The 27311-nt window shown below is 38.8% G+C and overlaps 1 protein-coding gene across 1 annotated transcript in view; it reads right to left on the minus strand.

Annotated features, from left to right (window-relative positions):
* ERI3 (ERI1 exoribonuclease family member 3) overlaps positions 1 to 27311 on the minus strand; it is a 299426-nt gene that overhangs the window by 181290 nt on the left and 90825 nt on the right. Inside the window, exon 6 of the mRNA XM_063297801.1 lies at positions 79 to 151. Within this exon, the coding sequence (XP_063153871.1) occupies positions 79 to 151 (73 nt within the window). The remainder of the gene's footprint in view (positions 1 to 78; positions 152 to 27311) is intronic.

The raw sequence follows: 27311 nt of genomic DNA on the forward strand, positions 1-27311 counted from the left end.
GGGGAAATGATGGAAATGAAGAGGCAACAAAGACTTAGGTGGGGGTGGGCAAGAGAGATATATCTGCAATGAAAGTACCTTTTTGAGATTAATCCACTGTTTGAAGTAATCAGCAACTGGAAGCCCTAAGTACTGGCATTGTCCAGGTAACCTGTAAGACAAAGAGCAGCTTGGTTTCAATTAGAACAGCCTAAGTACCCAAGATCTTTTTTTTATTTAACATGCTGGCCGTAAAAAAGAAGAGATAATGAAATGCATCATCTGTATTTCAGCCCAAACCCTAGACCACTTAGGAGTACATGTCCCTCTAGTTCAGGGATCCCCAACCTTTTTGGGAAGGTAGGCACATCTAACATTTTGAAAGCAAATTATTAAGCACTCCATTGTTGCCTCAAGGTGTTTGCCTGTTTGCCTATTCACAAACTGGCTGTCACTATGCATGGCCAATCTCTCTAGTCCTTCAGATATTCATTATCTACTTACCTTTGTATTTTTTTTTCTATGTAGGTAAGCACATATATCAAGTATTGGGCTATAGCTACTCATTGTTTTTATTTATTGAAAACACCTATGGGTGCATGAAATATTTCTTTGATGATCAATGTTATTTTATTTATTTATAAATTTATATTACCCCCCCATCTCACTATAAAAATGACTCTGGGCACCTTACAAATAAAAATTATAAAACCATTATAAAAATAGAAAAAGTACAAAAAAATAGAAGATAAAAGAGGGCACTTTAATGGTACTATCTCCCCCCCCCCATTGCTTCATTGGAAAACAAGTACAGTTGCAGTTTGAAAATTCAAAATAATTATAATTTAGTTAGAATACAAATTAGAAAAATATAAATTATATTTTAGAAAATCCATGAAAAGAAAAAAAAAAAGTGGGTTAAGTCAGATAGAACCAACAACTCATACATTTCCATATATATATATATATATATTCATATTCCCTTCTCACCCCTGTGTGTGGTGTGTGTCTTCCTCAACCTCAGGTCCTCTACCAGAGGCCTGGGAGTTTGAGGGTTCTGTGTAGTACCTTAACTGTTCCTAGCACTGCACTCTTCTGGACAGAGAGCTCTGATGTTGCTCCTGGGATCTGTTGGAGCCATACTGTATAATTTTTTTGGAGTTGGATATAGTTTTTTTAAATATATTTATAGTTTTTTAATACATACATACATACATAGGTAAAGGTAAAGGTTTCCCTTGACATTAGGTACAGTCCTGTCTGACTCTAGGGGGCGGTGCTCATCTCCATTTCAAAGCTGAAGAGCCGGCGTTTGTCCGTAGACACTTCTGTGGTCATGTGGCTGGCATGACTAAACGGAATGCCATTAGCTGCCTGCCGAAGCAGTACCTATTAATCTACTCACATTTGCATGTTTTCGAACTGCTAGGTTGGCAGGAGCTGGGACTAGCAACGGGAGCTCACCCCGTCACGCGGATTTGAACCGCTGACCTTCCAATCAGCAAGCTCAGCAGCTCAGCAGTTTAACCCACAGCGCCACTGCATCCCTACATACATACATACAGTCTGTTAAAACGTCAGTACTGGTATCTTTCACTAAGTAAAGACAGCTCATGGCACAAATCTTCCTTGTGTTGTCTCCAATTATATGAACAACAATGTTGCCAAACTACTGGATCATTTACCATTGGTGACAACTTCACACATCCTCGTATTTTATTTTTGAATTCTCAGGAGTTAAGAGACAAACAAATTTTAAAATATTACAAGTACTTTGGCAGTGCTCATAAAATATGTTTGTTTGGTTGTTTTTAAAGAGTAATATACTTTAAATACCCTCTCATTCCATGTGCCACAATTCATACTTACAATGATACACATCCCTCAACACATCATAGATATTATGACAACTCTCTGTATTTGTTTTATAGCTTGCAATATATACCTTCTTGTGTCAAAGAATCCCTTTATTGACTAATAGATCGTACTCAATGAAATGAGTTGTAAAATGAGCTGGCTATGTCATTTCCCAGAGCTGTCACTCAAAACATTTTGCATCTGTTTGAACAGACTATTTAAATCCATTCAAAGAGAATGGAGCTATGTACACTGACTATCCCCTAACATCCACCCATATGCAAAGCTGCAATGCTAAGTAGCAAGCTTTTGTGTGTGGGGGGGGGGGGGCTGGAGGAGCCATTCAACACAGCAATGCTGGGGGCTGAGAAAAGGGTTTATCTTGAATTGTCCTTTGTTTCCTGTACAAGTTGAAATGCATTGTTCAGGCTTAACACCTCATAGATTTAAGACCATCAGGACAAGAGATTGGCAGAACAAGCATATGTAGCCAAGGTACAAATGTTTAGCATCCTAGGATATTAAATACAATCCTTCTATTTCTGTCATCAGAAGCAAACAAAAAGGGACAAGTACTGAACTTTTGTTTCCAGGTCAATACACCTGCTACATAACCCATAACACACATAAATATATACAGCCTTCCACTACTGGTGGAGAAAAAAATGGACATTGTGTCCATTATTTTAGAATGTAAATTCATTTGTACTCAATCAACTTGATTGATATGGGGTAGTTAACAGGTCGTATTGCTTATTAATGCTTTGCTAAAGATTTTTAGAGATGCTTTGAATGCTGGATTGGGTATGAATTAGGTGGCCATGGGAAAGACCAAAAATTAATTAAATAAATGATTAATAGATCCATTTACACATGGTAATTACTTCAGTCCAAGCAATTGGATATGCAAATCAAGCATGCACTTTGCACCCAGCACTTTGATGTAAACTGTGCTCCTTAAACTGTTGTTTTTTTTTTAAAGAAAAAAGAGAGAGAACAGATTGGGCAAGGTAGAGTCAGTGAGGAGTCAGTGGCATTAATGCTGTACCCAAGAGGGTAAGATATCCTTCCTCAATCTGGTAGCCTTAAACTTTGTTGGTGTACAATTCCAATCATCCACAGACAACATATCAAATGGCTGCATTGATGGCAGTTTTAGTTCAGTATATCTGGAGGATGTCAAGTTCGGAAAAGAAACCAAATGGCCTGGTTAGCATCAACAAAATAAAACCAGCGACTTTCCTTTTATGATTTCCACTAGCTCAGCTCTATAGATAAACAAGCACTAACATTTAGGTTTTACCAAACAGCATGAGTACAATAATTTATTACTGTCTTTAATGAGAAAATGATGGAAGCAATTGCCAGAATTGTGTGTTTCTCTTAAGAATCAAGCTTGATTGCTGTAGGGTTTGTGTGTGTGTGTGTTTGTATGTGTGTATGTGTGTATAATTCAAATTTAATTATTGCCCATCTCTCCCAAAAGAGGGACTCTGGGCGGTTTACAATAAAATCAAACTATAATAATAAATGTTAAAATCTCATAAAACCAGACACATTACAATTATTATAAAACGCAATAAATACATATAAAATCCAAGAGGCTATAAAATTCCAAGCTGGTGGGAGGGCCTCTTGGGTGCAAGCCACCCCCAAGAATGGTTACCCACTTTCCCGCCCCAGGCGAAATGGCAGAACCAAGTCTTCAGGGCCTTGCAGAAGGTCAGGAGGTGAGGCAGGCAGGAACCTGCCTCACCTCGGGGACAAGATGTTCCAAAGGGCGGGGGCCACTGCAGAGAAGGTACATTTCCTGGACCCCACCAGATGAAGTTCTCTTACAGACGGGGTCCGTAACATGCCCTCTCTGGATGATCGGGTGGGGCGGGCTGATGTAATGAGGATGAGGCGGTCCCTCAGGTAACCTGGCCCCATGCCATGTAGGGCTTTAAAGGTGATAACCAACACCTTGAATTGGACCCAGAAGCAAACTGGCACCCAGTGCAGCTCGCACAGCAAAGGTGTTATATGTGCCAACCTAGGGGCACCAAGAATGGCCCGCGCGGTTGCGTTCTGGACCAGCTGAAGCTTCCGGATACTCTTCAAGGGTAGCCCCATGTAGAGCGCATTGCAGTAGTTTATATGGAAGATGACCAGGGCGTGAGTGACTGTTCGGAGGGCTTCTCGTTCCAGGAACGGGCATAACTGGCGCACAACCCGAAGTTGCGCAAAGGCCCTTCTGGTCATGACTGCCACCTGCTCTTCGAGCAGGAGTCATGAGTCCAGGAGAACCCCCAGATTACGCATTGAGTCTGTCTGGGGCAGTGCAACCCCATCCAGAACTAAAGATGAAAATTTCCCAGAAGGTGAGGCGCCGTCAATCCACAACCACTCCGTCTTACCAGGGTTCAGCTGAAGCCTGTTGTTCCCCATCCAGACCCCCACAGTCCCCAGGCATAGAGATATATATCTCCCCCCTTAATACAGAGATAAGGAACGTGTGCCCCCCCATCCCTTTTAAAAGTCCTTGGGTTTTCCTGATAAAAACTGTCAAAGAGTAATGTTAATATCCTTCTGTCATTTGAAGCATGAAACACTTGAAATCTGTAACGTAAACTCACATATAACCGTACCAGAACTAAAACGTCCATCCCCAAATCTAGAAAAACAAAAACAAAATAACTGGCTCAGCCAATTTACATCACCACCTCACCTATTGGAGGTCCTCAAGCTCCTCCCAAATGTTAAATGTGGTCTTAGCCAATACAAGGCAGCCCAACCCTGCCTTAATGTTTTGCATTTATATATTGTCCAATCTTGGGCATCTCCAACAGGTACTGTATTTCCCCATCCCAAGTCAATGGATCAGGACACAGTATCTTCTGTGTATATTCTTCTACATAAATATAACAGTCCTGGGATAAACAGGATTCAAGTTTGTCCTTGTCTTGGCAGACACTTTTATTCTTATTGTCACACCAATCCTCCTCAGATGAAAATATCAGAAAGGTTATCAGTTTAGCAACATACTGTCACCTAAAGCCATCTATCTCAACCCAACCACTTCCAAAATCTTGCCAAGAAAACTGCAGGGACTTGTGAATTGCTATCTGAATAGAGGTGTGTGTGTGCATGCATACTATTCTGATATCAACTGAGGAGACATTCAATAAGACTCCATTTCTAATTTAAAAGGGCATTAAGCTGTTTTTGTACACATACGTATTTTAATTTTTTTTTTCTGGAGTTGTGAAATTAAAAAAAACAAATTATTTTTGCACCAAAATTACAAGCCAGCACCATGTCAAGGAAGCCTTCTTGGCAGTACACAGCAGTTTTGCCATTCTGAAGAGCCAGAGAAGGAAAGGTGGAGGCAAAAGAAGAGCCCAGCTTGCGGTGATAAACAGCCATGCTTTGGTTATCGCTTTCCTTAAGTTGAGAAGAGGCAGCAAGTGATGGATGGCCAGGAATTTGGTTATCGGGCAAGGCTGTCAGCCAGAGTTGCAGATAGCACACACACATTTAGCAGAGCATCATTATGCAATGGCATGGAGCTAAAATATGGCCGAGGGTATTGAAAGAATGAAAGAACAGGACTGAGGGGGGGCAAATTGAGCAACAATAAAGGAGTGCAAGGCGAGGACATTATCGTCCTAGTGACACCTTTTATCTCAGTCTGGTTAGTTAAAGGAGGACACAAATTGGTCCTTCCTCCACCATTGTATCCTCTTGTACAAACAGAGGCAGATAAAATGTGTCACCAGTGTGATAGCATATCAATTTAACCCTAATTATCTAGGGGGTCATGCTAAGAAATAAGGGTTTCACTTTTCAACAGGTCCCTCCATTTCTTTTATGGAGGTGCCACATTAATAACACAGGGAGGGAAAGTGGGGGCCAACAAGAAAGGGAGGCAGCTTGTAATTGAATTCAGTCACTCAGGTGGTCCTACTGTATGAAAAATTAATGTGCAAGTCCCCCAGCTAATCAGAGATGGTTATTGTCCATCTGTTAGGTTTGGAATGTCAGAATCTTTCAATACCAAGCTGGCTTTTTAAAGAATTTCCTCTTTCAAAACTGAAAGAGAGTATTCAATCTTATAGACCTAGTCTCGGGCATTAATAGAACAATATGCTCATGATCTAAAAATATTTAAAATGCACTGTTAACTTTGCCTTGGCAAAGGTCCTTCTACACAGGTAGTAGGAGGAAGAGAGCTGCCTGCCTCCAGACTCAAGATTTGTTCTTAAAAAGATTACATCCTGTTTTAATATTTTTACATTTAAAATATTAATATCCCATCCTGCAAGCATCTAATAGCTAAGGAAGCCTTGCAGAAAAGCTTCTAAATTACATACAAACGACCTGAAAGATACTGTTGCAGGAAAATGAGGAAGTAGAATGACACAACCTCTTCCTGCATCTCAAAGTCATACAACATTTATGCCTACATTTTATAAACAAGAGGGCAAAATCATGGCCATGCATGCCTTCAAAGCTACCATAAAGTATTCATCTGTCTGGAAAATTTAAAAGACCTAACTATGTCAGATATATGTTGTACCTAGAAAGCACTGCCGTTCCTCAAGTGTAACTTACCATCTCAGGATACAGGTAGCATTGCCTCCTATGTCAGAATGAATCTTTGGTAGAGAACGGAAAACAGCCAATGAGAAAACTATACTTTGCTTGGTAAAGGCAACTGTTTATGGAGGTACAAGATAACAACAACAACAAAAACAGACAATTACTTTAGAAAAGGAGAATTATTTACTTGGAAGGATACAGGCTTAATATTCAATGCTGCATGCATTTAGCAAGCAGCAATTTATGAATTAAGCACTGAATTATGGATCTTGACACCCTGGATCTAGTTAAGACCTCAAAATATATTATGGCATAAGTTGTTGTAAACACATTGATTTTTCTTTTAATCTTGGTGCTAAAAGTGTACTTAAAAGGGAAGCATCTACACTCAAACACTTAAGATGTATAGATATATGGTTAAAACCAGAAGGAGTCTGGAAGCACCTTTTCAGACTAACACAAATAATAACCGTTTGTGAGTTACAGCTCTCTTCATCAAATGCAGTGGAGTGACTAGATTGATGTAGGATTTAAACTGGGGTGTGGGAGCAGAAGAAACAAAAGACAGGGTTATGCAGATGCAGGTTACATGTGAAACAGATCACAAGTATTTTATCAATTAACAATTGTAATGTGTTAAAAATCCATTGTGTTTGCTGAGCCTTTCTGAAATAGCCTGAAACCTTTTGATGTATGTGAGTTCAGCAATCTCTCACACAATTGTGCTGGCAAAGTTTCTTTATATATATATATGATTTTTGGCTACCAGAGACCAACACATCTCTCCTCCTACAAGGTATAAAGTAAAAGACCTGCAATGCTTACAAATTTTACTGCAAGTTTTAACAATGTAGTGATAGTGTGGTATCTTTGTGATTGCGTGAAATAACTAAAAATGAGTTTCTGAGCTCTGCTAGGTCATCAAAAGTCCCTCTGTCAAGACTACTTGTGGCTAGCTTCCATATCTCCACAGCAGACTTAATCACTTCTGGAAGTCGTCTTAGTAGCATCCAATCAATCAGAGAGAAAGCTTTGGTATACATTTGCAAGTAGTTGCAACAGGAAGCAATACACTTACTGAGAAGTTTTGGAATTAATATAGTAGTCACCTTTCACAATAATATGAGTTCTCCCAAATCTCTACCCTCAAACATGTTATGGTTTAGCCAGGCTCTGTGAGCCTCATCCATAGTGCAGGAAGCAAAAACATGTGACACAAAACATAAATACTCTATTTTTGGTTATCTGCTGCAAACCAGCAACACCCAGTGATGTCATGACTCAAACTCCTTCCCAATGTCTGATGCAAATATGTAAGTCATTTTTTGGTGTCATGATATACATTTCTTTACTCCTCTTCCCCGACACATAAGACTCTATTGACTGACAAAAGATGCTAATGAAGTACTGTTTCTGAAAGGGTGTTGGAAGCTGAACCTTTCTCACAAACATCTGTAGATTTTGCTATTTAGTCTCAAGCAACCTTACCCAAAAAGTAATCCAGGAATACTGTTGTCCATAGTTTCCAATGACAGTCAGGTATTCCCTAAGATAAGCAAGAGAAGTATCCGGCTTGCAGGACCACAAGTGAGTCCTCCCCACACAACTACCAGTCTTCCTGCAGCTCAGAGGGCCTCCAAACAACCCATCCTCCCTGATAGGGTAGCAGTAGCAGCAAGCAAGTAATCATAAAAGGAAGTGCTACACCAGCCCACCAGTTCAGGCTATATTTTATATATTTTAAAAATATTTTCCCCAATCTAACAGCAAGTTGATATATCCTTTTAGGGTACACAGCTATGATGGCTTTGGAAAATTAATAGGCCTGATCCCTTGCTGCTCCTGTCATCTTACCTCCCAAATGGTAATCTGGTTGATCCAGCTCACTGTTAGACATGGATTTACAGAAATACAGAATTACAGAGTTGGAGGGGTCCACAAAGTTCAGCTAGTCGAACCCTCTACAATGTGCAAGGAAATCATTTAAATCATCCATGTGGATGGATACCCTCTCAAATCATGTAGCACCTCTGTTCAACCTCCTTGGTTTCAATCCTTCCATTTATGAATTCTGTACTTTTAATTTAACACAACAAGTGCAACATCTAGGGCTCTTCTGCATAGCTGCACTAAAGTGATGCTATATAGCGCAGAAGTCAGCTTAAAGAAAAACTGACTATACTTCCAGCCCGTTTTGTCTCATTAGTAAAACTGAACAGGAGTTTTGTTTCCTGAAGCAAGGGAGAGGAAAAAGGTGGGGTGCAGAATGCCACCTTTGGGGTAGTTACTGGCAGCAGAAGACTTGCATGTTGGGGCAGACATGGGCAAATACAGAGAGGCAGGCTTGGGCAAGGGTAGATAAGTAGCTGGGATGAAAACTTTAGCAATTTTTAAGTAGCCCAGGTGATGGGCTGCTGGTGTGGGGGTGCTGTTCATCTAGAACATTTCACTTGGGCTATTTCTGAACATGGCTTTACAGTACTGATCTTCTGAAATACAGATGACAGGAAGAAAAGCAAACCTGTCTATTGGTCTTCTGTAACACCAGGAAAGCTGTCTCCCAAAATAGCCCAATAGTCAGTGGGATGCAACAGGGGTATATGGTGAAGCTCCAAGCTGTTCTGCAACCCACTAACCTGTCAGCTGAGCTATTCTTGGACAGAAGTCCCTTCTGGCAGCACCAAAAAATGATAATGGAGGGCAGTTACCAGTGACTGGAGGGAAGAGACCCACCACCGCATGAAGTGCTACAGACAAACCACACAACACCACCTGTGCTAGCAGATATCAGAAAACACCACTTTGATGTAGAGAAAGAAAAGATGGGTGGACATTGTGAAGTTTGAGCCCGCTTCTGACTCTGAAAACGAAACCTATCCAGAGTCAGAAGGGGACAACGAAACTCACCAGGAGAGACTTGGAGAAGCTGAACCAGGAAGTGACTCAGCAGAGCGGGAGAATTTGCAAATGTGGATTGGACAAACTCCTGGGGGGGGGATTTGAATTCTCCAATCAGCGCTCGAGACAGGAGAACTGAGAAGCACGTGAACCAGAAGGCAGTTCAATTGGCTGCAGGAGAGAAAAGGTGCAGAAGGGATTGCTTTAAAAGGCAAGTGCACAAGGAGCAAGCTGCCAGAGACAACTGATCCTTCAGGCTCATAGTGTTTGAGAAAGAGCCATTACCTGCATCGGAAGCCTTGCTTGTAGCCAGAGTGGAACCAGCGCCAGCGTCTTCTACCACCGCGGAACCATCTTTTGCACAAGCCACTCCAGTCAAGCCTCTCCTTGCCATCCCCGCTAAACACGGCCTCATGTCCAGCTCCAAGCCTTGTTGCTTCGCTCCAGCACGATTCAGGTGTGCTCCCAGATTCAAGCCTTGCCTAGACTCTGCAGTCCAGTCCAGTCTTGCTTCCAGTCTGCAGCCTTGCCGAGACTCTCCAGCCCAGTCCAGTCTTGTTCCCAGCTCTCAGCCTTGCCTTGACTCTCCAGTCCAATCCAGTCTTGCCTCCAGTCTGCAGCCTTGCCTAGACTTTCCAGTCCAGTCCAGCCTTGCTCTCAGATCTCAGCCTTGCTTAGACTCTTCAGTCCAGTCCAGCCTTGCTCTCAGATCTCAGCCTTGCTTAGACTCTCCAGTCCAGCCCAGCTTAGCCTCCAGAGCCAAGCCTTGCCCAGAGGTTCCAGTCATGCTTGCCTAGCCTCCACGTCAGCCCAGTCCTATCTGTGTGCCAGCTCACAGAACCTTGCCTCCAGCTTCTGCCTTGCCACGCCCTCCAGCTTCACTAAGCCTGACAGCTTCCATCAGAGAGTTAGCTGAATTCTGTCTTGCTGTTCTGCCACAGTCTGATCCTGCAGCCTTGCCTGTTCATCCGTCATTGCCTGGGTGGTCTTGATTGAAATTGCTTTGCCTTATTTATTCACCAGGACTTTACTGTTTTAAATAGTTATTTTAAATAAAGAGTTTTGATTAATAATTCTGTCTGGCCACCTCACAGTCTGAACAGGACAGATATCATCCTTGAAAAGGGTTGGGGCCAGGTTGACGGCAATGACATATGTTCAGTTTCCTCAACAAATGGTTAGAGTGTCTTTGCAGTAGAGCAAGCAGGACATGTGGATGAGCCCCTAAGTGACCTTGGCTGATCCAAAAATAGTTAACCAGGGTCAGATTTGATTAGTATTTGGATGGGAGTTCATCAGGAAATACCACAGCTGTAGTGTAGATTGGGAAGTAAAAAAAAATTAAAAAAGAAGTGTTCTGGCAAGAAAAATTCAGGAATGTGTCCATGAGTTCACCAGGAACTGAGCTCAATTTGAGGAAATCTTTTTTTTTCTTCTACATTAAAATTTTTCTTCATAAGCAGAATATAACCAGAATGGCAAACCACAGGCAGCACCTCGTTCTACAATCCTCCCCCCACATAAATAACAGCTGCCACCTCTGCTGTTCCATTTCACACTCCTGCTCCTTCATTGCTGTTCTACGTTTTAAAGCTGAGAAGCTGAATATTTTTTTTCCTCCCATATTCTTCTCCTCATCCTTTCCAATGGTAAAGAAGATAATGAATCAACCACTTCCTTCATCCCACATGTATTTCTGAGATAGAAATAACGAATTCGGTGCTGGGCACCATCAGGCCATTAATGGCAACAGCATTACTGTACAACATTCATTCATTCATTCATCAAATTTAGCCACCGCCCATCTCCCCCAAAAGATTGTTATAAGTTTTCCCCTACTAATGTCACCCTGATGCCTCTAGATATAAGATTAACTTCAAGTAAAAAGGCTCCCATGCTCATTAGCAATAGGACAGTAAACTACCTTGAATCAATTTGATTGGGCAGCATACACAACAGGAGGAAGAAAAAAAGAAGAAAGGAGGCACCACAGATAAACACTTAGTAAATTTCAGTGCAAAAGTGCTCCTGTGAGGTAACCATTTTCAAAGATATTTGGATAAAGGTAAATTCTGCTTTTTTTAGTTTTTATGCTATAAATGTTTATATTATATTTATATAGCATCACATTTGTTAACAAATTTATTGCCAATATTTTAATATATTTCATAAACCAATGTTATAATAAGCTGAGCAAGCATAGCTGGCCTTTAAAATCTTGCAAACATCAACCTGGAACTATCATCTAAACATATTAATTTTTCCATGCTCCAATGAAGGCTAAAAGCTTGTCAACAAAGTAAACAGCTTAGTTATTGTAAACTCAGTTTTTTCTAAACACTATTATCTGAGGGGAGGGATGAAAGATCAATGTCAATTTCCTAACAGAAATCATAATAAATGGTGATCATATGAAGAATCAGTAGGCTACTCCAAATATTTTTGTTTTTTTGCAAGCATGGCAAGCAGAATTTTGGCACCAATTTTACTGTTAATTTTAATCTATTTTAATCTATTTATAAGCTATTTTTGTTTTTAAAATTTTGTTATTCATATTTTGTTATCTACTCACCAGAGGAGGAAAATGAATGAATGAATGAATATTTTAAAAATCCTTAAGAAGCTGTTAGGAAATCAATATGGGGTTTCCTTATGTGTTTCTTCTTTTATTTTAATTTTGTTGCTGTTTTAAATCGCTTTATGTTGCATTTACTGCAGATTTATTTATTTATTGTTTTCATTATTTCTTGTGTTTAATTGTATTTATTTCTTTAAAAGATTTATATGACTGCCCACCTTATGTAACATAACTGTGGGTGCCTCACAACAACGTACAAAACTAAGCATAGAAAAATAAAACTGTTTCACACAACCAAGGGACAACATTCCTATCCAAAATACACATGCACCAGGCTCAACTCCCATCCTGGCCCAATCCCTGGGGGAAGTGCAAGGTCTTCCAGAAGGCAAAGAGGGTGGGAGCCCTCCAAATCTCAGGGAGAGGCTATTACAATTGACAGTACTTTGAATTTATTTTTAAGTAGAAAAGCACAATATAATTAATGCGAAGCAAGATCAAATGAAACACTTCCCAATTCTTGGAATAACCAATTCTCTCTATATTTTCTACTTAACATAGTCAACCATTCTGTACTTAGGAAACTCTAAGCCATGAAAAACTGAATTCTGTGATATTTTGCAAAACAACAAACCATGCATTATATATCTTTAAAACATTTATTCCCCACTCTCCTGGCCTTCCAGAAAGGGGTAAAGACCTGGCTCTGCCATCTCGCTTGGGGTGGGAGGGGGATAATCAACCGTGGGGGTGCTTAGTGCCCTAAAGAGGCCCTCATGTAGTCATGAATTTAAATTAAGAACTTTTAGTATCTCCATCTTGAATCCCTCTCTGAGGGAGATGGGCGGTGATGAAATTTGAAATATATATAAAATAAATTCTGGTTTTGCTAATCATGAAGACTAGACAAGAGCTATGCAAGGAAATACTACATTACCATCTTACATTAGCAATTAGTAATTCCAATTTATTAAAATGCAGAGCTTTGAGATAGTACTGCTTGTTTACCTATCTTCATAATAGTAGATCTAGATTTACTTTTTTTTAGTAAATGGAACACAAGATTTTAAGGATACAAGATTTCCAACAATGCAACAGTGCCATATAGAGCAGACATGGTTCTTAATAAATAATCCACATGTCCATACATACAGATTGGTTTAGAAACCTTTGGCTCATCTACTTTAAGTAGTAATAAATGCCCAGGATTACAGCCAAAAATCTTTCCCACCATCTAGTGGAACATTTCAGTGGAAATGACAAGGAATGAACCAGGAACTTCTATATATACAAATCAAGTATACTACTTTGGTATCACCGCTATTTAAAAAGCAATCTTCATCTTTCAGTGCTCTTTTCTAGGAAACTAAGCTGAAGAGTTAAAGTATCTTCCGCTTCTACCTGTCCAAAACTATCAATTCCCTCTCCAGCTAACAAAAGTATGCAGGAAGTCAGGACTTCTACGAAAGATCAGCCTGACTCCCGAAAGTGAGTATTGATTTCAATCTCCAAAAGAAGATAGGAGAAAACAGAAAGTCAAGTGGAACAAATATCCATCCAGTGAAGGGTCAAACAGTTCTTTAAAGACAACATGGTAACACAGTGCAATAGAGCTAAGTAAGAAAACTGTACAATATCAGTAACACAGCAACTGACCCTTTGTCCCACATTCTTAGCAGCATACAACCAGCTGCTGTCAGCAGAGCTGAAAATCTCTCCTGGGCCCTAGGAATCTCAGCAGACATGTTTGGCACTTGGATCCATACAACTAGAGACAGCTTTGCTATTGCTGTGGCAAAAGAAAAGAACACCCTGCCCAGAATAATCTTCCATTAGCATGAATGTTGCCAGTGAGAAACCTCCAGAGCCAAAGGACAAGTGCAGCAATTAGAATGCAAGTGGGGTGAGGGGGGGACTTGCAGGAGCTGTTTAACTGCAGCACCGCAGAGGTCAGTGCATCTGACTCCCAGCCCCTTAATAAATATTACATGAGTTTGGCAGAAGCAGAACTGTTTTAAACTATACTCAGTGTTTTTCTTCAACTGAACTTGTGTGCACACAGCTCAACATGCAAGCAGAGTTATTTACACATACAAGAGCCAGATAATTATTTGTGTCAATGAAAAGGAAATCAAAGAAAATCTTGCCTGTTAGATTGGACCTGATCTCCCCAAAATAACAGTAATCTTGGTGCATAGTTGTGTGTATTACATTTATCACTTGTCAAACCACTCTTCCACAAAACATCAATGAAGCAGAAGGCATCAATAAAGGTAAAAGGAAACACAGCATTTTCAGCAGAACATACAAAAAATCCATCAGAATTATGTCTGTAATGATTACATTTGATCACCATGAACCAAAATTATCACAAGTGGCTATGCTTCCTAGTACATAAATTAACACTCTCCAATCCTATCTAGACCCCACAGCCTCCTGTTCATTCTTCCCATCACTCAAAATGGCCTAGTCTAAACCTTTTAGTGCACCTCGTTCCATTCTTATAGTTGGAAAACAAGTTCAGCTCTTGAACCCAGGTTTATTAGTTTTTCTTCAGTCACACTAGAAATACATTTTATTTTCCTCCTTTATAGAACTTTTAAAATGGTTGACTGCTAACACAGCCATCCTCACTCCCTTTGCAGTTTTCACTCAATTTCACAGCTCTTTGATGAATCTACATGATTTTTTGCTTGTTATTACCTTTCTTAAAATAAATAAAGTTACTATAACAGAAGAAACATGATCTCAGTTGGGCAACCCATCTTGCTTCCACATGACAAAGCAACCCAACAAGATATTTGCTACATGTCTTTTGTGTCTCCAAGCTTGATATCAAACTTCTTGGACAAGGTAAGGTATTTCCCATATTGGGCAGTCCAAGAAGGCAAGAAGAAGGTAAGGTCTAATACCCTACAAGTGAGAAAGAGATAACATTGGTTTCTATGCCCTTCCTATGGTCATACTGTAATGCTTCCTGACATTCCTCTGAAGACAGTGAGCAATCTGAGTCACCACCATAGTAATTATTTTCACAGTGTCACATTGCTGTCACACTATTAACAAGGAGACAGGCAGCTCATGGCCACTTGCAAACGACACTCAGGAAGGGAAGTAAAAATGATTGCCAGGCATCCAAAGATTCTTTGCTCAACAAACCTTTCCAACCAGAGCCCTTATAATATTCTAAATCAATGGGTAGGAAGAGGAAACCTGTACTATTTTGCAATTTGACCACTATGGATGAAATACCTATTTTCTTCCAAATTCCTACCTGTACCAAAGCCCACATATCTAGTAGGTTGCCAATAAGGTTTGATCTTTTTAATATGACAAAGGACTAAAGCAAAACATATACCTACACAAACTTTCAGTATTTCAGGCTGTAATTTTTAATGCAATTATTATATTCTGTTGCTCAACAGGAACACAGCAAAACCACTGTGAAATTTATCATGTCTCAATGCCTGCAATATTTTTATCTACAATATATATACTGACAACATACTTATTGTCTCACTCCAGCCTCATTAGCTGTATTATACCATTCTGAACATACTTTTAAGTTAGTATTTCCCAATGACTAGGGACAACAGCAACCTAACACAAATACATTCGTCTGGAGAACAAACCAATCTCTCTGGAACTTCCCATAAACTGGCACTATGCATCCATCTTGCACATATGACTTGAGATACTTCAAACAGATGTATCAGTTAAAGGTATTCATCCCCCTCTATCTGTGTAACTTGGCCCCCAGACTAATTTTTCCTTATGTGTCACAAAATACATATAACAGCCAAATTAGATTTGCCTGACCAGCTGGTCTTTCAAGATGCCTTCATCTGAGCACAGAACAGTGTTAAAGATGCTTCTTTGGGATTGCTTAAAACCATATTGCACCATATAGGAACTACTGCAATTACTTACCCAATAATTTGGAAGACATCAAGCCTAATGATAGAAAAGCAGATCTTCCATAATTAGTTATTTGGAACAATCATAACTATCTACTCACAGCTTCATTTATCTGGTTCAGCACAGCATGAAACCACAATTCACAAGGATGCCTTAATCTCAAACACACAAAAAGGGTGCAAGATAGATATAGGCCCCCCAGTTTGCATATTTCTATGCGGCTACAAATCCATACCTCAAGCATCTATTTTTGTTGTTCAGTCATTCAGTCGCTTCTACAGTACCTCTTCCTGACCCGGACATGAGTTGGCAAGGACTGTCTGTCAGCAATTGCTTCTTTGTCATCAGTGGTAGCATCTAACCACCTTATCTTCTCCAGGCCTCTTTTTTTATTGAATGTGATTTTTTCCCCCAACCATCAATGAGTCTCCAGTGACTCTTGCTTTTGCATTATGCCTCCACAACATTTAAGTTCTACCTTCATTATTAGTGCTGTCAGTGAGAAGTCTAGTTTTATTACATCCAATATTTGTTGTTCTTGCAGACCAAGATATTCTCAACCATTTTCTCCAGCAACTCAACTCAAAGATATCTATTTCCAATGATCCCACTTTCACAGCCATATATTACAACTGGCAAAACCACAGCATTGAAAATAAAGGCATCAGTACTTTAGCACTTAGGTATTTCAAGAACAGAGACATCTACAGTATACTTCAGGAAAGTAATCTGTTAAAAAACCTGATAGGATCATAGGCTTATTTGTAAAGCTACATGGATCGTTACTAGTTTCTACACGTGACTTCTCAGATTCAGTTATGAAAAAAAAATAGACAAATGCCCTCTACCAATCACTTTGAGGAGCTATCCCACATAGTCAAGTCCAGGTTTTATTTCTCTGACTTGCTTACTTCCACACAATACTACCACTTGTAATACCTGTTTGGCTCCATTCCCATGTTTGGAATTTCCAAACAGCAGATACCACTTCATTCTTGTGACTCAGACTGTGTCAAAGCTCATTATGCTTTCAACTAACACATCACCAACCCCTTCAAATACAGACATGAAGCTCTTACCCTTTGTGTGTGAAAGATTAGACAAGCCGAAGTTTGCCGTCCATAGCAAGGTAATCCCTATGTGAATGGCTTAGTTACAAGCATCTCTCCCAAAACCAATTCCAGGAAACCACAGGGGGAGGGTGGGACTGAGGAAGACATTTACTAAATTGCACATATAAATCCCTGTTCTCAAATAAAGCAAGGAAGAGAAAGCAGAAGAATGCAGAATCATGAAATTAAATATTCACAAAAAAATGCAGGATCTGAGGAAGGAAGTGATTGATTTATAAACCAGTAAGCTTGTATTTCCTTATGACATTTAGGATGCAAAATGTGAGGTAAATTAACACAGCCAAGGTTTTAGAAATGCAAAATCAATAATTAAGATCAGAAGACATTAAACAATATATATTTAATAATTGAAATAATTCATTTAATAACTATAGTGAATATATAAATAACTATATAACAGTGTGTGTATGTGCATGTGTACAGCGTGCAATTAGAAACACAGGCAACATTTTCCTTATAAAGCTGTAAGTTATCTCCCCCAAAGGTTTTGAAGCACAGTCAACTCTGTAACCTCCAATGGACAAGTTCAGAAATATAGGCAGCTTGCTCCTTACAGACCAGGGTCCTACCCATAGGAAACCTACATGACAGCATCATTTACACTACAATCTTCCATAAAGCTCACATATTGGACTCAGATAAACTTTGTTTTCAATTAAAACTTTATACAATATGTTTTAGATCAGTAATTCAGACATAAGTCCTAGAACAAGAGGGAAATGATGCTCCTAGTTCAGTGATTTCTGATGACTGCAAACCCTCTCCCTTTGCCCACAGAATGTAATGGAACAATATAAATACATATGCTTACTTTGCACAATTTATTCTGCTAGTGCTAATATATGGAAGAGTAGAACATAATTGCTAGAAATTTGCCATCTTAAAGAAGAAAATGCAGAGTGTCTTCTTTAACTGAACAAAGACAATTTTCATTCCCTCTTCATAGATCGTTATCTTGTACTAGTGAAGGGGTACTTTTTCTTTAAGTAATTTTTATTAATAGATTTTACATAGATAATAAAAAATACATTCAAAGACAGAAAAAAAGAAAAAATATAGCAAGCTAAGTGTGAAAAAGAAAAGAAAAACAGAGAGGAAAGAAGATAGAAAAAAGAAAAAGACAGAAAGCATGAAAAAAAATTAACATATATAAAGAAATGGCTTCTGATATCCCTCTCAGCAGTTATACATACAGTTCTAATTAAACCACTCTCTCCAATTTCATCATAATTCCCTTCTTTCTATAACCTATTCTTTCTAAACATCAAAACCGTAAATCACAAAATCATCTTCTCATGCAAAATGTCCATAAGGGGTTTCCAGTCATTGATGAATGTCAGTAATGACCTTTCTCTAATTAAAGAAGTTAATTTGTCCATCTCAACAAGTTCTGTCAATTTCACCAACCATTCCTCCATGGTGGGTAATGCCAAATCTTTCCATCTTTGTGCATACAGTAATCTTGCCGCAGTAATCACATATTGAAATAATCTTCCACGGCCCTTCTCTAACTATTTAGTCATCAATCTTAAAAGGAAAAGTTCTGGCTTCAATTGAATTTTGATCTTTAAAATCTTATATAACAATGTATGTATTTGAACCCAATTTTTTTTAGCTTTTTACATGACCACGAGGCATGATAAAATGTCCCTTCATGTTGTTCACATTTCCAACATGTATCTGAAGTGCCTTTATACATTCTAGATAATTTCTCTGGTGTCATGTACCAACGATACATCATTTTATAAAATTTCTCTTTAAAATCATAACATAATGTAATTTTCAACCCTTTTAATCATATATTTCCCATTGATCGATCTGTATATTATAACAAAAATTCTTAGCCTACTTTATCATACATTCTTTAACCTGTTGTTCCTCTGTTTCAAATTTCAACAAAAGTTTATACATTTTAGCAATTACATGTTCATCATCAGTACACAATTGCACTTCAAATTCTATGTTACTCGCTCCCTACCGTATTTTTATCCATTTTAAATCTTTCTGATAACTGTAAATGGGAAAACCATTGACAAGTATATCTTTCTGCCATTAGTTGCTCTCTTGATTTAATTTTATATTCCCCTTGATGATTTTCTAATAATTCCTGGTATGTTAACCATTTGTCTTTGCCTGCTGTTTCTCTTCTACAGAAGGTTTCTTGTGCTGAGATCCACAGAGGTGTTTTCGGGCACAGCCTGTGTTTATACCTATTCTATATTCTCAATATGGCACATCTAATAAAATGATTTTCAATATCCACGTTGACTACTTTATCATACCATAAGTATCCATGCCATCCAAACCTCAAGTCATGGCCTTCTAACTCTAAAAATCTCTCGTTTCTCAGCAACACCCATTCTTTCATCCAGATCAAACAACAAGCTGCAAAATGCAATTTCAAATCAGGTAAACGCAATCCTCCTCTTTCTTTTGCATCTTGTCATACCTTATATTTAACTCGTGGTTTTTTCCCTTGCCACTCAAATTTAGATATATCTTTTTGCCATTGCTTAAATGGTACATCAGTTGTCAAAACAGGTATTGTCTGAAACAAAAACAACATTCTAGGCAAAACATGCATTTTTATCACAGAAATTCTCCCTAAAAGTGACAATTTTAATTTCTCCCATCTTAACATGTGCTTAATTTCATTCCATGTCTTAACAATTATTTTGAAATAACATACAATTCATATTTGTCATAATAATACCCAAGTATTTTACTTTTTTCTCAATCTTAAAATCAGTTTTCTCCATCAGTTCTATTTGATCTTCTATTTTCATGTTTTTGTTAGCATCTTCATCTTCTGATTATTAATCTTAAAACCTGCTAGCATACCAAAATCTTTTAATTTTCCCATTAATGTTTCTACTCCCTCTAGTGGATCTTCCAAAACTAACAGCGGGCCATCCACAAATGCCCTTAACTTATAAGTTTCTTTTTTAATCTTAACTCTGGTGATTCTCTCATCTTGTCTTATGTCTCTATTCATCACCTCAAGAAGTAAAATAAACAAGAGTGGAGACAGCGGGCATCCTTGTCTTGTCCCTTTTTGAATCTCACAAGGTTTTGTTAGTTCTCCATTAACAATTATTTGTGTTTTCTGTTAAGTATAAACTGATCTTACCCATTTAATAAAATTATCTCCAAAGTTCATATGTTCCAAAACTCTAAACAAGAAAATCCAGTTCAAATTGTCAAAAGCCTTCTCTGCAGATCAATGCAGCTTGTTTTTCATTGTGCTGCTCCAATTGTCTTTTAGGTTAAAACCCACAGTGATCTTTTCTGTGCCTTTACTAAAATTCTTTTTTAAAAAATATTTTAACTTCTTTTTGCAATCTTCCACTACTGCTTCCTTTTGCAACAACATCTCATTCAATCTCTACCTAAAACAGTCATTTTTCCTTTTAAAAATTAATGTCACCGGATTATGGTCTGAGAAAGTCTTTGGTAATGTCTCCATTTTGTGAACATTAATAGCCAAAGTCTTAGAGATCCAAATCATATCTATTCTTGAGAAAGATCTATGTCTTTCAGAAAAATAAGTATATTATTTTGAGTCAACTTTTTTTAATAGTAAATTTTATTAAGTTTCAAAGAAAGAATAAAAATTACAATAAAAAGAAAAAAAGAAAAAAACTAAAAAAGTGCAGAAACACAAGAGAAGAAAAAAAAAATAATTTACAGGAAGATGTAGCTTCTGACTTTTAACAGCAAGGATATACGAAGTTTCCATAATCAATCTCTTACTCTATATTAAACCAAAACACATCATTTCTATAAATCATTCCCCTTTAACACATAATAAAAATCACTAAGTACAGTTACTCCTCCCCCTTATATTAAAGTAAAGAAAAAAAAAGTTTATAAACTGCCTGAACATCTTTCTCCAGTCCAAAATATAAATCATATATAATTATGCCCTTCCTACCACTATTCTATACATTTCTGTCTACTATAATAAAAATCAAATTGAAAGGCACATACATTGTCAGCTATTATACTGTCATTCTCCCAGATCAAACGTTCTCAGAACACTTGACTGGACTCGCACGCATGTTTCAGTCAACACGTGTACTCTTCTTGTGAGTCGAAAGCACGGGAGGGGGAACATTGTTGGAGTGTGAAATCATTTTGTTTGGACTATTTTGTAATGCCAAGGTCGTTTGTGAGGAGCCGTTGAAGACAGCTGCAGATGCTTACACTAACTGGCACAAGAGGGAGGGGTGCATACCTGAGATGGGGAGTGGGGCGGAATTTGAATTCACTGAAGATGTTTAATGGGGGAAGCGTGGGCTTTTCCATTTGCAACTTTTTCCTTTGTACTGAATGCTACACACCATTAAAGAGAATTCTAAGTAATTACTTATGAGTCGGATTTAATGGGAAGTTGAGTGTTCACGTATAATTAATGGTATAACAATTCTAATAATCCAATCTTAATAAAACCAAAATCTTAATAAACACAAAAAACAAAGCCAATTCAAAACAATAAATCCAAATCTTTAAAGGCAAATAACATCAGTCAAATCCTTAAAGCAAACCAAATAAACATTCTTCAACCCTTATCCCACTTCAAAATAAACAGAGCAGTTACATGTTCCCAAGATATGCACAGAGCTTTCTTCTTAAGAAAATCAAACAGCCCAGCTGTCACCCTCCAAAATTCCAGGTTCTTTTCATGGCATTCCACCAAACTGACCCTATTCATGGTTTGCAGATCACTCTCTCCCCTAGATTTCTCCAACTCCATTCTCCAATCTTCATCCAACATCTTGACAGAAATCCCAATCTCAGTCTTAAAAGAAACCTTTCTATTGTTCTTAGATTCCTCAATTTCACCCACCACATCCCCAACCTGATGGCACATTTTAGCTCTCATATTTCCCACAATGTCCTGGGTATCTTGCATAAGGTTTGATAAAAGTCAAAAGATATTTGTTTGAAATCCTGGTGAAGGTCAGAAAGGATCTGTTTGAAATCTTCCATGTCTCATGCAGTAGATTATGGCGCCCCCTAGGAACTTAATCAGCAGAAGTCAAAGATACGGGAAAGTTCAAAAGTTGTTTACACAAAGTAAGAATGAATAGCAGACAGTTCTCAAGGGAAAGAAAGGACAGAAAGCTGGAGATTCAAACCAATCGATTCAATGTGTAGGAAAATGCTAATATCTTCAAATTTAATACAAAAATAATAACAGGAAGACAATTATTTACTCAATCTTTGAAATTTCCTTTGGAAGGAAAACGAAATCCAAAAATTAAGTAATCCCGAAAATTACATTCAGTACCAAGAGGACCGGCTTCTCCTCGCTGTAAAAAGCCTCTCTTGGGGTACATAGACTTAAAACACACACACACAAATTGGTAATTTAGAAATGGGGTGGCCAGACTTAGTGTCTCTTTAAGGCTACAGCGTGGCTTGGAAATGGTGACATCCCTGACTCCCAGGTACTCTTACCAGTCAAAAGCAAAACACCATCTTCTGGCTGCAAGCTGTCATTTTGGAGGACAAATGGGATAATTCCAAGTATTCTCCTTAATCCGGAGAATGTTTGGGTTTCAGGAAAGCCTTCCTGAGCCCGAAAAAAGTTGCCACATTGTCTGCTCTGCCCGCCAAGCCATTGGGCACAGCTGTTCAGTCCGCCATTCCCACCGGAAGCCCAGTCACCATTTTATATCTCCGTACATCAACCAGCTCCAAATTGTCTATAAAATCAAAGAACATTTATGGTAGTTTGCCTTGTATATTTTTAGTATTTTTCACAGAAGTTCTATCTTTTTGTGGGGAAACCACCCCATTCCAATCTCCCAGGAGACACCAATTTTCACACCGAAAAGTCCAATAATTTATCCATAAGTTCTTCATAAAATGCTGTTTTATCTTCAACTGGGGCATAAATTCCCAGTATTAAAGTCTTAGCCCCCTGTAGATTAACTTCCACCCCAATATATCTGCCATGATCATCAGTCAATGTAAGTTTTAGATATAGTTGAGGTTTTATATACAGAACTCCATTTTTTTCATTCCTGCTGAAATAAATTCTTCACCCAAATTTTTGCAACTCAAATATTTCATTTTCCCCCCCCAAAGGGTGTTTCTTGTAAGCAAATCACATCTTGTTTTAACTTTTTCAAATGATGATTTTTTTTCCTCTCTCTTTTCAGGAGCATTTGCTCCATTTATATTCCACGTTAAGCTTACTTAGTTACCCCAAGATTTTAGAAAAGTCAATACCTATAGCACCCAATGTGGTATCATCTTCAGAGTCTTGTTGCATCTGTTGTGGCATTTATTTAGTCACATCTGTCATTGTCACATCCATTTGCATTTCCTCCAATTCTTCTTTAAATTTTCCCAAAAAATCTGTTGTTTTTTGCACAGAGTTCAGCCTGAATCTCTGCAGTTTAAAAGTAAATATCACCCCTTCCAACTTAGCCCATCTAAATTGTATCTTCTTCTGCTTAAGTTCGTCAGAAAAAATACTCTTTTCTCTTATGTAGTATTCTAACTGGAATTTCCTTAAGTACAATTACACCTGTGTTATCAATCTTCAATCTAGCATTAAAATCCTGCTGCAAAACTTGATCTCTAGTCTTCTTCCTGACAAAAGTGCACAAGGACATCCCTTGGAACATTTCTTAATTTTACAAATCATGTATTGATCCTATAAACTTTATCAATCGCTGTCTCAGTGTCATCTTCATCTCAATCCAAGAAGTTAGACAGGTAACTTAACAATTTTTTCTCTGATACCTTCTCAATTATCTTCTGGAACTGCTCTAACTCTTAAACAATTTTTTTCTCTTAGTTCCCATAATGCCAAGTTGTCCAAATCTTTCTCCATCTCTCTATTTATAACTTACTTTCCAAAACTTCCACTTTGTCATTAATTTGTTTTACATCTTCAGCCAACTGTCCTACAGATTCTTCAATCTTCTTAACCTCTTCTTTCATATCCCTTTTTATCCCAGTAAATTCTTCTTCCATTTTCTTTTTAAAAACATCCAAACTATTGGCAACTGTTGCAGTCATCCTTCTGCCAAATTCCTCAAACATTTTCTGCAATCAATCTACTGTAATGCCCATATCTATAAGTTGTTCTAGTGAACCTCTCCTTCCTTCTCCTGTTTTTGCTGCTTTTCTTGTGCTTGCCATTATGACAAAGTATGTCAATTACTAGAGAGAAAGTAAAAGGCAGGTTTTCCTTTTTTTCTGTTTTGCTTTTCTCTGTCTTTTAACACTTTAGTCTGAATTAGCGCTCCATAATTACAGTCATAGAGTCTGGCTCATATTACCTTTACTTTCTCACTTTGTAAAATCCACCAATTATCTACTTTCCTTAATAATAAACAATCAGCATTCCCATGAAGGTCCGGTCTATTTGTCTGATTAATTTTACTATTTTCAAAGGCACTTTCATCAGAAAAAAAATATTGTTTTCTAAAATTACTGTCCCCTCTATCCATTTAAAACTTTCTTGAATCACAATCACAGTCTTGTTAAGCTGTTTGCTTTTAAACTAAAAGCCTTTAAGATAGTACCTTTTTCCTCTTAATTCCAAAATGAAGGCAACTGTCATAGTTCCTGTTTCAATGTTCCTGTGAACATCATAACTAGTTTCCATGCCATGCTAGTGTTGACACGTGTTACTGTTTGGGAGGAGGCTGCTCTTGTTCTTTGTACCAGGCACTGATGTAGAGACTTCGGAATGTCTATTTGGGTTATCTCGCCTGTTCAAGGACACTTTCCCAAAGACCGGCAGGAACCGTTAGGAACACCTGCAGGCTGCAGGGAGTGGACTCTTTCTGACTCTGGGGGGAGGGATTCGAACTGTTTAAGCTTTAATTGTTTGAAAGACCCACGCTTTTGCCATTCTCAGCTTTGCTCTTGAACTTGCATACTATCCATTAATAAATCAGATATCCATAAGCTTCTTGTGTGAGTGTGGTTGGAAACTTGGGTAGGCGATCATCACAGCAACTCACTGAGTAACTTTATTCCTTCCTGCCATTTGGAATATCTTTCTTAAGTTGTAAATTAATTGCATCCAAAAGTGTTTTAAAAAGTGAGATTTTTGTGGGTCAAATGTCCATAAAGGCTACACAGCTTCTAGGTGAGGACCTATGGCAGATTAGCCATCCCTGTGAGCATCTCCATGAGCAGGGACAGCACCGTGGCAAAATTGGCAGCCAGGCAGCAGGTTCTGGCTGACAAAATTCTCTCCAGAGAAGGAGAGATCAGGGGATTGTCCACTTGCACTCTGGATAGCTGCTCCTCACAAGGAGACCACAGGAATTGAGTTTCTTATGGTCGATTATGAGTTGAGCAGCTTGGGAGCTGAGGGAATATCAACATGCCCCAAACTGCTGTGCAGCCTTTATGGACGTATGATCTGTACTAGTGAAGGGCTACTGTGAGATACACTGTTCAGAGTGCATGCTCTCAAAAGGGTCACCATAATGAAGAGGTCAAAGACAAGTGATCAGACAAAACACAACCCATTGGAGAAGGAAATGGTAATCCACTCCAGTTTTCTGCCAACCCCCCCAACATGGATATTCACAACCAGTGCAATGTCAGCATTATACTAGGAGATGACCCCTCAGGTGAGAAGGTACCAACAAGTTACTGGGGAACAGCAGAGGGTAAATATGAGTAACACTGATACTTATGATGTGGCTAGATTAAAGCTGAAAGCATGTCCAGTTGCTAATATTCCCTGAGGCAAATGAAAATTTTGATGCTGCAAAGAAAGATATACTACTAGTATACGGAATGTCAGAACAATGAACCAAGGCAAACTTGATGTTGTCAGAGCAGAAATGTCAAGACTGAACACTGACATTCTGGGAATCAGTGAACTGAAATGAACTAGAATGGGTCACTTCACATCAGAGCAGCACCATCCTCTACTGGGGATAGAAAAACCATAGAAGAAATCAAGTAAGCCATCATTATTAACAAGAGAGTGTTAAACTCAGTGCTCTGACACAACCACAAAAATAACAGGTTGATCTCAATTTCAGTCCAAGGCAAGATTTTTAATAACACATTGATTCAAGTCTATGCTCCAATCACAGATGCAGAGGAAGCTGATATTGAGCAGTTATTTGTAATACCAAATTGATACACCACCAAAAAAGATGTCATACTCATCACAGGTGATGAAATGCTAAAGCTGGAAGAGAAATAGCTTCTGGAATAATGGGAGAATCTGCCTTTGGTATACAAAACAAAGCAGGAAATAGATTATCAGTTCTGTCAGGAAAATTCACTATGCACATCAGCTGAAATCTCAGAGCAGGGGCACAGGAATAGCTATAGCTATCTTAGACATCCCCCAATGTAAGACTCTATTTGTTAAGTTGGGATCGATGGATTAGATGGGACTGTTACTGCTATGCCAGATTCCCTGCTGCCAAGCAACCCCCCTGCCCAAGCTCCTTGATTCAATGGCTGGATTGGCAGTGGAGTTGCCCAGGCTATGGTCTTAGGGAACTTTAATCTGCCTTTTCTGTGGCAGAGTCAGAGGTAGCTCAAGAGTTCATAGCCACAATGTGAGCTGAGAACCTGACACATAATAGCAGTCACACTTTGGACCTGATTTTCCTATCAGGGCAGTATGACTTGGAGTTGAGGGAAAATATCATCACTTCCCTGCCATGGTCAGACCACTTTTAGATTGCCTTGGAGTTACTTCCCACCATAGGGAGACTGAACCTATTTAACTGATCTACCAAAATTCCTGATGCACAATTCCTGAAGGCTTGATGCATGGTCCAGCTGAAACCTTAATCACTCCTCAGAATGAGAGGGTGGCTGGGGTTGGACCAGATCACTCCTATGCAGCCTCTGTGCCTCCAGGGATCTAAGTTTACAGAGAAGCCAAGGGAGATTAAGCAGGTGAAGGGATGCCTAGAGTGCTTCTGGAGGACTACAAGGAGTAAACCCAACCGAGCATGAACTAGAGTCACCATTAAGGCCTATCTTGTGCCGGTAAGGGGGGGTAAAGTATCAGTATTTTTCCTCCCTTTCGCAACAGCAGCCAGGAGGTCTGTTTTCGGTCCCTTTGGGGGAGCGGGCAGCCTGAGACATAGGCTGAAACATTTGCAGGGCTCATGTGAGGAATATGCTAGGTATCTATCAGGTTGAATTTGCTCCAAGTTGCACTCCGGCCTTGTGGACTTAACTGAAGCTTGGTCTTACATGGTTATCCCAGGTGAGTTTGATATTGTAACTCCTGAGGAAATAAACAGGGTTTTCAGAACTATAAGCTTAGCCACCTGTGTGTATGATCTATGTCCCTCCTGGATAGCTAGTTATCCCGGGACACAGTATGTGGGTAGATTCTGACACTG

Source organism: Candoia aspera, chromosome 3 (assembly GCF_035149785.1).
Source record: "Candoia aspera isolate rCanAsp1 chromosome 3, rCanAsp1.hap2, whole genome shotgun sequence".
In the NCBI taxonomy this organism is placed as follows: Eukaryota; Metazoa; Chordata; class Lepidosauria; order Squamata; family Boidae; genus Candoia; species Candoia aspera.